The following is a 10,921-nucleotide window of genomic DNA, read 5'->3' as shown; positions in this document are numbered from 1 at the left end:
AGAGACTCCAATGAGCCCAGCGTGGACCTACCAACTATGGCCTGGGGTGGGGGGCTCTGGGCCAGGGTGAGCAGATATGCCCAGAGGAGTCCCCCATAAACACGAAGCAGGAGCCCCACTGAGGCCGAGGCAGGCTGAGGCCAGCCAGAGCAGTCACTCCAGCGAAGACAGATGGGAGGCCAGGGCACATGGGGACACGGGCCCACAGCCGCCCTCCAGAGGTGACAAGTGAGGACCAGAGGCCAGCCCGGAAGCCAAGCGGCCTTTGGGCCTCCAGTGTCCATCACAGGTCTGCACCTGACTCGACGTTTACGACCTGTAGTCAGGGAAGGACTCCGGCTCCCCCCTGCCATCGGGTCCAGAGTGAGGGCGCGAGAGGGGCGTCGGTGGGGTATCCGTCGGCGTAGCAGGAGCCGGGACGGGGCCCTGCCCTGTGCACACCATGGGCCTCCGACCTCCTGTGGCACACGCCCTGCCCTCACCCCCTGCCAGGCCTTTGCTCACGCTGGTCCCTCTGCCCACACCGTCCTCTGCCCCAGCTCTGCCTGACCAGTCCCTCTAGGGCAGCCCGTCTCTTCCAGGAGGCCCGTCCTCACCCCAGTGCCGTCCTCGCTGCTTGTGCGCACTTAGGAAGCCGCTTCTGCCCGTGTCGTCCCACCCGTGTCGGCCCCTGAGCAGGTGTGGCGCGGAGCGTGGCAGAGATCACGCAGTGCAGACCTGCCCAGCCCTGCCTCCCGGCGCCCTGGGGGTTCCTCCTGGGTGAGGAAGACGGGGAAGGGCCCAGAAGCCGGGGCTGGCGGTCAGCCCCGTGGGAAGCCTTTTAAGCGCTCTAGTGGGAGCAGCTGGCCTGGGGAGGCGCTTAAAGCCCTGGGGGAGGGCAGGTGCTGGCGCAGAGCCAGGCGGGCAAGGGAGGCCGCCAGCCGCCACCCACGTGGCGTGTTGCCGCGGCCACACTCTCTTCCCACCCCCTACTGAGGCCTGGCTGCAAAGCCTTTCCAGGGACCCTGAGGCCCAGGACCGGGGAGCCCGGAAGCCCGCTCTGGGGTCAGGGGGTGGGGACAGGAGGGAGGAGGAGCCAGGGGAAGCGGAGGAAGACCAGGAAGATGAAAAGGCGGGCTCCCTCCTGTCTCTCTGGAGCGGGGAGGACCTGGCTGAGCGCCCCAAGCCTGACCAGGTAACGTCCACGGGGGGCCCAGCGACCCTGGCAGGGGCGTCAGGTGCTTCACAGATCAGAGGCACCGATGGCTGCAGCCCTGACCCTTTTCCAGGCCACTGTTCGTGACCCCGAAGAGGGTCATGGGTACGTCCACCCCTGCAAGGCCAGGGAGGAAGGCAGGGCCTCAGCCCACACGGCCTTCCTGGTCCTCCCGGCATGTCCCCTTGGAGCCAGACCCTGAGGACAGACAGGGTCAGGCCTGTTCCCCCTCCCTCCCTCAAGAGGAGCCTAGGGGCCGTCATGCCTCGGGCTCAACCCGGGGTCGTGCAGGCAGGAGCTAGAGGCCATCAAACTCAAACTGTGAGCCATGGAGCAGACCCAAGGGCCGGAGACGCCCGGGGCACAGGGGCCGCAGTGGCCCCGCAGCTGCTGAGCCCCGAGGCAGGTAAGAGCCGGTGGCCCGGCTGCCACCTTCCCTGGTGGGTCGGCCACGAGTCCTTGGGCACTTGGCTCTGAGCCCCTTGCCCCACAGTGCATCTGGGTGGGCTGCAGCTGCTGGGGGCTCGGTGCCAGTCCACGGGGAGGGGCCGGGGTGCGGTTAGCCCTTCAGAACAGTCCCTGGGGGTAAGCCTCTTCCCCAAGGAGCGAGAAGTAAGCCGTGAACGTGAGGTGTCTGCCCTTAGCACCTGCCTGGAGCCCATGCCTACAGTGAGACCCCTATCCTGAGGTCCCTCTCTGTAGGTTGCCTGTGCCCCTGGACCCCCATGGAGAAGGTGGAGTTGGACCACAGGTCCCTCCATGCGGGCAATGTGAGTCCGGGCAGGGGCAAGATGGGGCCCCTGCCGTGGGTGTCCAGAGTTGGCCACTTCCTCCTGGCCTTGAGGATTAAAGAAAGGAGCCACAGGCCCAGGAGGGGAGAAGCCAGAGGACAGGACCTGACTGGGGTTGGGCTGCCCAGGATGGAACATGGGGCCTGTGTCCTCAGGCATTCTGGTGTCCTGACAGAAACCATTCCATGGGAAGTCTCCAGCTGGCCAATCACTGTGGCCACAAACCCCACTTTAAAAAGGCCCACGTTATCTGGGCAGGCCAGATGAACTTAGGGGGTCATCTCCCACATGGAGAGCACACGTCTGTCTCCAGTCCACCCACAGCAGGGGTAGGGAACCGAGACTGTGGCAGCCACTTCCACCTCTTTACTAAGAAAACTTGCGGTGGGAGCCCCTGGGGGGGAGGGGGACAAGGCTTCTGCAGAGGCCCCTCCACACCGGGAGTCCATACCTGTGGCAGGTGGACTACGGGGGCACAGCAGAGGAGCTGGTAGCCTACTTCAGCCCCCGCGAGGAGGTCCGCCGGATCACCATCCTGTGTGCCAAGTTCTCCGGACACCCCAAGGGGTCAGTGCCAGCCAGGTAGTGGGGAGCAGAGGGGGGGCTCTGGGAGGAGACCTCCGGGGGCCCAAGCGCCCTGGGGTACTACAGAGCCCGGACATCCTGGGGTGACTCCCACTCGCTCTGTCCATCCGCCCCAGCTATGCATAGAGTTGGATACCAAGAGCTCAGCCCAGGCCGCCGTGGGGCTCGATGAGACCTTCGTCCTCGGCCGAGTGATCAAGGTGTGTTCCCTAAACCACATGAACCTCTGACTCCCTGAGGAGGCAGGAAATTCGGGCTCAGGGAGGCCACGATCCTTCTCCAAGTCCCCAGTGTCTGTGCTCAGGGCCCAGCGGGTCTCCACTGGATGGGGCACGGGCGGGGAGGGGGTGCTGGGGGCTCCCTTCCCCAGCTGGACCCCTGGGGGATGCTGGGCCCACAGGGGCACATCACCCGCCCCTGTCTGCGGCTGGACAGTTCAGGTGTGAGTGGGAATTCTGGGAAGGTTGGAAACAGGTTAGGGTCTGACGCCCCAGAGCTCCATGCCCAGGAGCTGCGGGTCGTAATTACCGCTGCAGTACCCGCAGCGCACCTGCCTGGGAGCCCCCAGCGAAGAAATCCAAGAAGTCTTCCTGGAGGCAGCTTTAGCCCTGGGCTCTGCCGCGCTGCGGAAGAGGGAAGGAGAGCAGGTGTCTCCGAGGGAGTCCGCCTGCGGCGCCAGGTGCTGCCCAAAAGGGCCAGTTTGCCGGGGACCCGCCCCACGGACCGCGGGGGCTTCCGAGGACACCCAGGCGCCGGAGGCGGACTCTCCCGCGCAGCGGCGTCCGGGGCGGGACCGGCTTCAGATCGCGAAGGCGGAACCGGGGGGCGGGGCCCGGGCCTGTGCGGACTCGGGGGGGGGGGGGGGGGGGGGGGGGGGCCGGGGGGCGGGGCCCCGTTTCTCCCCGCTGGGGCGGTGGAAGCTCTCTCCGAGGTGTCCGCAGGGCAGAAGGGCGGGTGCGGTTTTGAGCGCGGCCGCGGTGGGTCCGGGGTCCACAGCTGCGCTCCCCGGGACTCACTCCGCGGCGCCCCAGCCCGAGCCACGGGTCGTGCGTGGAGCCGGGCACCGTGGGGTGGGGGTGGGGCCGGGGCTGGAGGTGGAGGTCGGGCTGGGGGCGGCGGGGTGGGGGGCGGTGTCCTGCGCCGCTCCGGGCTGCGGAAGGCACCGGGTAACGCTTCGGGCAGGTTGCGCCGAGTCGGCCTGGAGCTGTCCAAGTCTTTTTAAGAAAAATAGAAACATATCTTGACGGTAAGCGTAAGATTACATCTGAATAGTTTTTTAAAAGCTCATGACAGCAGGCCTCCCCTTTATTCGCCTCTTCATCGGGTGCAGGCCTGACCGTGAAAGGCCGGTGATGGGTCCCAGACTGGGCCCTGCCCAACTTCCCAGCCAGGAGCCAGCCCCCTGCTCCGTGGGGAGCCCGGGGTTAACTGCGTGTCCAGCCCAGGCCTGGTGGCCTGCGTGGTCGGTGCTGCCCCCCCCCCCACGGTGAGTGACCCAGCATGAGGCCCTGTGGGAGGGCACGCACCTTGGGCGCCTGGCCGCAGCCTGGCCCTGGTCAGAAGTTCAGAGGGCAGAAGGGAGGTCCCCATGCTGGGCACTCCGACTGCCGGGGCTCTGAGGCAGGCACAACCCACATCCCCCCTGAAGGGGCAGTACGTGCTCCTTCCCAGTGCAGGGCTGGGCGAGGAAACTCTGGAACTAGGTAACTAACTGCCAACCAGCCCTCACTGGGCTCTTCTAAAGCCTCTCACCTGGTTGCCCTACCTACCTATTCCTGACCCCAGGGACAGAGCTGCCCCCGGCTGCCAACCACCAGGGGTCCACAGGTGGGGTCAGGGGGACTGGCCACCCCTTGGCTCTCCACCGCATTGGTCTCTGGCATCCTCTCTCAGACCAGCTTCATAACCCCCATGATCTGGGGTCAGGTCTGCCCTTGAGTGGGGTGGAGGATTCCCCTGCGAGAAAAGGTCCATACCCTAATTTCCAGAACCTGCGAATGGGACCTTATTTGGGAGGAGGTCAGGATCATGCTGGGTCACCTGGGTGGGCCCAAAATCTAATGAGACACATGCCCCCAGAGAGGCTGCGGCGACGGGCCGGGGGTTGCAGGGCTGCATCTGAGCCAAGGAACCCGGGTGGCTGTCCAAAGCTGCGGAGGCCTGAACCACATACCCCCTCAGACCAGCCTGGAGGAGTCGGCCCTGATGACCCCTGGATTCGACTCTGGCCTCCAGAACCTGGGAGTACCGCTTGTGGCTCACGCACATGTGCGCACCCATGAGAAGGCAGGAAGGCGGGGCTGTCAGGGCAGAGCCCGGGGTGGCCCTGGGCGGCGTGCTGTCAGGGCGGTGCAGAGGAGGCACATGCACGGGACAGAGTCCCCTAGGCTGGAGCTTGTGTGGCACCAAGCAGGAGACACGGGTTCCTGCCCGCTAAGCACCCAGGAGCTTCTCCCCTCCTTGGTGAGGGGGGATTTGCTTCCATCTTGAGGCACTCACCGTGCATGCTGGCCTTTCTGCAAGGTCCTGTGGGCAGTCTCCCCACCCCGCGTCGGGTTCCTTTTCAGAGTGTTTCCTGACCCCTTCTGTGTGGCCGCTCTGCGGAGTGACCTAGGAGCTCCTCCTCTCCCTTGGATTTCGGGCCGAAACAGACCAAGACGGAGAGGGGATGAGGAACACTCCTGACCCGGGAGCCGCACGGGTGGTGAGGGCTCCAAGAGGTGAGACCTGCTGAGGGGACTCACGTGGCTGTGCCTGGAGAAGGCCGAGACACACAGGCTCCCTGTCTGGTCCGGAGCAGAGGGAAGGACAGGGAACCATCTCCCAAGCAACCCCAGCACGACGGACTGACCGGGCGCGGCCCAGCTCCTGGCTGCGGGGACGGGCAGGCGGTGGCCCCCAAGGAGGCTGGCCTCAAGGCAGAGTGCTTGAAGGTGACAGGAAGCCCCCATCGGACGGTTCCACGGGCGGTGTGTGGGCCAGCTCGTTACCTCTGAGCCCTGCTTCTCTCAGGCTTAAAATGGGGATGCCCCGCAACCACGGGACAGAAAGCCTGACTGCAGAGTAGGATTAAGGGCTCATCTGGCTGCACCTACGGAAAGACCCGAATAGCGGGGCCTTCCACAACACAGCGGTTCACTTTATCTTCCTCTACAGGATGCTGACTGTAAGAAGACCAGGCCCCGGTGAGCAAAACCCACGTTCCCTCTGGCTTTCTGCTCCCCATCTGTAGGAGAGAAAGCTCGTCCTCATGCGTTCGAGGGGGCTGCCCTAGCGTCAGCCATCACATCCAGGACGCAGAAGGAAACGACGAAGGCCGGGGACTCCGCCTGCTGGCCGAGTCCCCATCCAAGTATCTCCAGTGCCATCCGCTCACGTGCCGTGATGACCCCCGTGGTGGGTACGGAGAAGCGGAACTATCTTCCGTCAGTCACCTGTAGCCAACAGCAACTGTAGCGCTCTCAGCAGGGAAGCAAGCCGGCAACGTGCGGCTGCCCGCGGCCACTACGCAGACGGGAGCAAATACTACGGAGCGTGGCCGAGAGGGCACGGCTGGCACGAGAACCAGTGCCCACCGGTCGGTGCCTCAGCCCTCCGCTAGGCCTCCCGGTCCACCTGCGGTGGGGGGGGGGGGGGGGGGTCCGGGAACTTGGGTTTAATACCCGCTGCTGACTGAGTTCTCCCTCTGCTTCCGACCTGCGAGCACGAGTCCTGTGCTCCGCCGGCAGGAAGGGCAGACGATGCGAAGGTGTCTGGCTTCCACCCAGACGCAGACCGCCTTCCCCGCTGCCCAGGGGGCCCCCAGCTGCCTCCCTCCTGTCACCTTCTCTGGCGCACTGAGGAGGGGAGGGAGGGACTCGAAGCTGTCTTGGGGCCCGTGACCCAAAGCCAGGGTGCTCAACAAGCGACTAAGGGCACGAGAGCCGGGCCAACCAGGAAGGCACAGTCACGTGCACTTGGCCGGACAGGCCTCTGGGGAAGCAGAGTGCAGGAATCCAGTCACCTTCAGCTCCGTCCCCAATGGGACCCTCCCCTCCCAGCTCAGGGGCCTGCCAGGGCAGCAAGTGAGCGGGGACTCCTCTAACCCAGCCAGGCCCCAACCGAGAAAGAGGCCTCTGGGGCTTGCTTGCTCCGCCCTCAGAGCCGGTGGCACCTGACAACCCACGTCAAAGCTCCCGGGCTCTGTGAGGGGGGCCTCCCGAGGCCCGGCGCAAAACCAGACCCAGGCAGGCCCCTCTGTGCAGGGGGAGGTGTGTGGGCTGGGCGGGGGTCTAGACCTGGCTCTGGCCACGGAGGCCTGCCACACCTCCCCGCCAGGTCAGCCTCCGAGCACAGCCCACCCCAAGTCTCCCTGCACCTCCGTCAGCTCCCCCTGCAGCGGCAGCATCTTCAGGGCCGAAGCGCCGTGGGCCTCCCACCGCCCTCCCTGCCCCTCCCCGAGCTGTGCGGTGCCTCAAGTGCCCCGTGCCACCCCCTCCAGCTAAATCCTCCACTGACACAAGGAAAACGCCAAATCCGATCCCAGAGGACATTTAGTCTGCACGCAGCACGCCGGAGACCGTGCCCCCAGCAGCAGCACGTCTGTGAGGCCCAGAAACAGGCAAGCGATCACGGATGTCCGCACAATGATACAGTCATGTCCCCAGGGCCTCTCCCCCACGACAGCGGCAGGGCTGTCACTCAGCACACCTGGACCATCATGGATGTCACCATGCTATCGAAGGCCCTGCGGAGAGAAACAGCCATCAGAGCAGCCCCACCAGGGACCCAGGACCAGGACAAGCCCTCCGCAGTCACGTACTTCTGGGCTGCGAGGCCAGTGTCCCGCCACCCCGGCAGGGGGAGGCTAGGTCTGTGCCGTTCCCGCAGTCCCGCTGGGGCTGGCTCTCCAGGGAGGGGAAGGGGGTGGCGGCTGTCCCTTAGCCGGGCAGTCTGGGAGACACAGGAGAGACCAACACCTGCTTCTCTCACCCAGGACCCAGGATGAACTGAGACCAAGTCCTGGCTGAGGGCAGGTGCCACGGGCAGGGGTGACCCCGCGCTGGGCCATGCAGGATCCTCTCATCTGCTGGCTCGGAGGAGCCCCTTGGGAACCACGTTTAGGAATGTAGGGGATTCCCGGGAGCAGATTCGGAGCATGCGCACCAATGCTTCCTTGTAAGATCTCTGTGGAGTCCCCCGTCATGCCTGCATCTCTCAGAGGACCACGTGCAAGACCCCTATGATCCGGTTCCCTAACCCCCCAAGTGCAGCACCAAAGACAAGAGGGCATTTTCTCACAAAGGTCCGGTAACACGCCTGGGCCCCTACTGGGTTCCGTGGGGGCCCTGGGACTGACTGGGCACACCTGGGAAACCAAGAGGGCAAGGTGTGTGCCCTGCACCCAGTCCTCGTCTGTTTTATATGTCGGACACCCACGTAAGAGTTTACTGGAAAAACAGGGTTCTGCTGCGTCAGCGTCACTGCTTAGAGACACGATGCCCAGCACGGACACAGACCTTCCCTCCCGCATGCTGGTAACTGCGGCTCTCCGCAGGGAGGGGCTGCACCGCAATCGGCTCACCGGGACTGAATGCGGTCCCCGGGGTTGTAGAAGGGGTTGCACATCACGTCCGTGTACGAACTGTGCAGCTTCCGGAACATCTGCGACAAGAGCCAACGGTGTCGGTTCACGGTACACATGGCTGCTGCGACTGTCCCGACTTCTCAGCATTTGAAAACAAAGTGGGAAAGAGAAGGCGCGCGCCAGCCCAGGCACGGCCGCAGACCCCCCACTTACGCCGTGGATCTCGCTGTCCGGCAGACCCCCACACTCCCACTGCGGGTCTCGTCCCGCAGACCCCCCCACACTCACACTGCGGATCTCGTTGTCCCGCAGCGCCGTGTTGGACGAATCCACCACCATGACGAACTTTACCTTGGAGTTGGTCACATAGCCGTACCTGCAGAGCTGGTTAGGGAACATGCGTTTCTCACAAGGACTCTGCGACAGTACAAGACACGGCATCACCCGGAGACGGTATGAGCCAAGGGCCATCTGTGCACAGCCCCTGCCTGGCTCCAAGGCCGCTTTGGAAAAACAGGACACCATACAAAGACCCCAGGCTGGACCTGTCCCACAATACCAGGAGGACCCCACGGGACCCTGCCTAAGGCACCCACGCCACGAAATCCCACTTTATCCGATAGAACAGCGGCTCTCGGGCAGATGTCCCGGAGGGCAAGCGACAATTCTACTCATGGAGCTGTCTTTGCACTCCATGGGTTTCGTGCCACTTACCCCCAGGGACTGGTCAAGCTGTGATGGTGGCCTGTGGGCTGGGCCTGGTGACAGAACTGTCCCTCCTCAGAAGCGGTGGCCCAGAAGACAGAGCCTAGAAAGCCATCCTCACGGGAATGGAAGCGGAGAGGCCCGGTTCTTCAGTGTGCAGACTGCCACACTTCTCCAAGGAATTCATGCCCAGTTTCTCCCACATTATCCCCCAAATAAAGTAAAAAATGGCGTGAAGTCTTCATTGGTCTCAAGGAACCCTAATTTCCTGTTGGGTAAAGCTCTTTCTTTCTAAGCGATATTGCGTCTTTCAAGGTCACCTGATCCTAAGTGCCCTTCAAAACGAGAGGCGGGATCTCCAAATATGGAACCCTGCTGGGGGAGACCGCCTGCCCGCAGGCGCCCCACCAGGTATGAAGGATACACCTTGTGGTCCTCCGTGGGGTACAGCAGGCCCAGGTAGAGCTCCCTCTGGTCCACCAAGGCCTTCCCCATGGCAGAGATCTTCTCGTCCACCACATCTAGGGACGTGTGTACCATGTAGTGGAATTTCAGCTCATTCTCCGTGGGGCTGCTGCGGATGTAAAGAGGGTAGTTCTGCAAGAAAGGATGCCAGGACTGAGGTGCCGAGAAACCACCCTGGGTCACAGGCCTCAAGGATGAGGCCTCAGCACACTCAGGACGGGGGACTGGCCAAGAGCCCGTTAGCCACAGGGGGACACACTCTCATTCTCTAAAACCTATGGCTTACTCCTCCAAGCTGCTACAGGGGTGTCTCTGGGGAACTCAGTCTACGCTGGAGGTTTACCTCTTGCCTGCACGGGGCATCCCTGGTGGGCAGCAACAGTGGGTTTGAGCACAGTGTGACAGCAACCCTGCGGCTGGAACAGTCACTCAGCTTCTGCGCAGGGCCCAGTCCTCGCATGTGCTCTCCACCCGGCCGGTAAATACTGACCATCCCCCATCTGTGCCTACTGCGACGCCTTCACCTCGGCACAGGCACTGCTCTGCCCTCACTAAAGCTCGTCCAGGCTCAGCTCCGACTTCCCTTCATCTCTGCATGGCCAGTTCTTTCCACCCTAACGCCAGGGGTCAGTAGGGTCTTCCCAGGTCTCCCACATGCCCCATTCACGGATTCTGTCCCGTACCTGGTGCTACACAGACACCATAAACACGATGCTGTCCCTGAGCTAATGGACAGTCCACAAACCCACCAAATAAATAACGTCACGTGCCAATACGGCAGAAGAGGCCCTTGAAGAACTTCTGTAAGGCCCGCCCCACGGGCCTGGTCTTAGAGAAGACACCGGACACCGACGCTGTGTGCTGCAGGGAACCGTGCGCATGGCCGCCCAGCTCAAGCTGAGGGTTCCGACACAGCTCTCTGGAGGAAATGACCCCCACGGTGGCCAGCTAAGGCGGCGGCAGCGGGTTCCCAAGCGCACGGGCCCAGAGAAAGCAGAGCCCGTCGCAGGAGCTGCCGGAATCCCACTGGGCCGAGCGGCTGGTTAGGGGAGGAGGGGATGGGGCGACTGAGCTATCCCGACGCTGCCCTAAGGCCAGGGGAGCCACTGGGGAGACCCGGGGCCGGGCCGGGCCACGCTGCGGCTTCAGAACGGCACCGCGGCCGCTGCGCGGAGAGGAGGCCGTTCGCCGCGGGGCGGGCGACGACGCGGCCGGACGCGCACGAGCGGACAGCCAGGCTGGGGAGCGGGACCCAGCGCGGCCCGCGGACGGACGGCGGCGGCGCAAGCGGGGTCCGGGGCGCTGTGCTCGCCCGGGGCTGACCCTCCAGCCGCGGCAGACGCGGCCCGGGCGGATCCCACGCCCCCCGCACCGTCCCCACCTCGGCGCGGCGGAGTCCTCGGGGCAGGCGGGAGGCGGGGGCCAGAGCGGGGGTCCCCGGGCCGCCCCCGGCCCCTCGGCGGCCGCCCGCGCACGCACCTCCTTAGCGATGACCGCCACGCACACCGCCATCTTGGAGGCCCGGCGGCCGCGTCACGTGACCCCGCCGCGAGTCACGCGGCCGCCCCGGCCCCGCCCCGCCCCGCCGGCCCCGCCCCGCCCCGCCGGCCCCGC

At 64.8% G+C, this 10,921-nt stretch overlaps 2 protein-coding genes across 2 annotated transcripts; one reads left to right on the top strand and one right to left on the bottom strand.

Annotated features, from left to right (window-relative positions):
• Positions 1-188: 188 nt before the first annotated feature.
• Positions 189-9,084, top strand: PABPN1L (PABPN1 like, cytoplasmic). The gene is made up of 10 exons (XM_045076583.1): positions 189-228; positions 765-1,174; positions 1,487-1,601; positions 2,447-2,568; positions 2,688-2,771; positions 3,108-3,250; positions 3,902-4,057; positions 4,651-5,504; positions 5,728-7,421; positions 7,547-9,084. Exons 1-8 carry the CDS (start codon positions 189-191, stop codon positions 4,691-4,693), a joined length of 1,113 nt encoding a protein of 370 aa, XP_044932518.1. The 3' UTR covers positions 4,694-5,504; positions 5,728-7,421; positions 7,547-9,084.
• TRAPPC2L (trafficking protein particle complex subunit 2L) lies at positions 7,086-10,872 on the bottom strand. Its single transcript, XM_045076454.1, has 5 exons — positions 10,787-10,872; positions 9,267-9,439; positions 8,426-8,513; positions 8,135-8,214; positions 7,086-7,297 (listed from the first exon to the last, which is right to left on the bottom strand). The coding sequence occupies exons 1-5, from the start codon at positions 10,817-10,819 to the stop codon at positions 7,252-7,254; spliced, it is 420 nt and encodes a 139-aa protein (XP_044932389.1). The 5' UTR covers positions 10,820-10,872; the 3' UTR covers positions 7,086-7,251.
• Between the last annotated feature and the right edge of the window lie 49 nt (positions 10,873-10,921).

This window comes from Mustela putorius, unplaced genomic scaffold, assembly GCF_011764305.1.
Source record: "Mustela putorius furo isolate JIRA1106 unplaced genomic scaffold, ASM1176430v1.1 tig00000174_pilon_pilon_pilon, whole genome shotgun sequence".
Taxonomy (NCBI): Eukaryota; Metazoa; Chordata; class Mammalia; order Carnivora; family Mustelidae; genus Mustela; species Mustela putorius.
This window is presented reverse-complemented; position numbering and strand designations above follow the sequence as displayed.

Bases quoted from the DNA above. Each gene is read 5' to 3' on its own strand.
- TRAPPC2L (XM_045076454.1), bottom strand. From the start codon at position 10,819: ATGGCGGTGTGCGTGGCGGTCATCGCTAAGGAG. The intron at 8,215-8,425 runs GTGAGTGTGGGG...CTCTTGTCGCAG, and splicing joins GGGACAACGAGATCCGCAGT to ATGTTCCGGAAGCTGCACAG. The intron at 7,298-8,134 runs GTGAGCCGATTG...TTCTCTCCGCAG, and splicing joins GGGGACCGCATTCAGTCCCG to GGCCTTCGATAGCATGGTGA.
- PABPN1L (XM_045076583.1), top strand. From the start codon at position 189: ATGGGGACACGGGCCCACAGCCGCCCTCCAGAGGTGACAA. The intron at 229-764 runs GTGAGGACCAGA...CTCCTGGGTGAG, and splicing joins CCGCCCTCCAGAGGTGACAA to GAAGACGGGGAAGGGCCCAG. The intron at 1,175-1,486 runs GTAACGTCCACG...GGGGTCGTGCAG, and splicing joins AGCGCCCCAAGCCTGACCAG to GCAGGAGCTAGAGGCCATCA.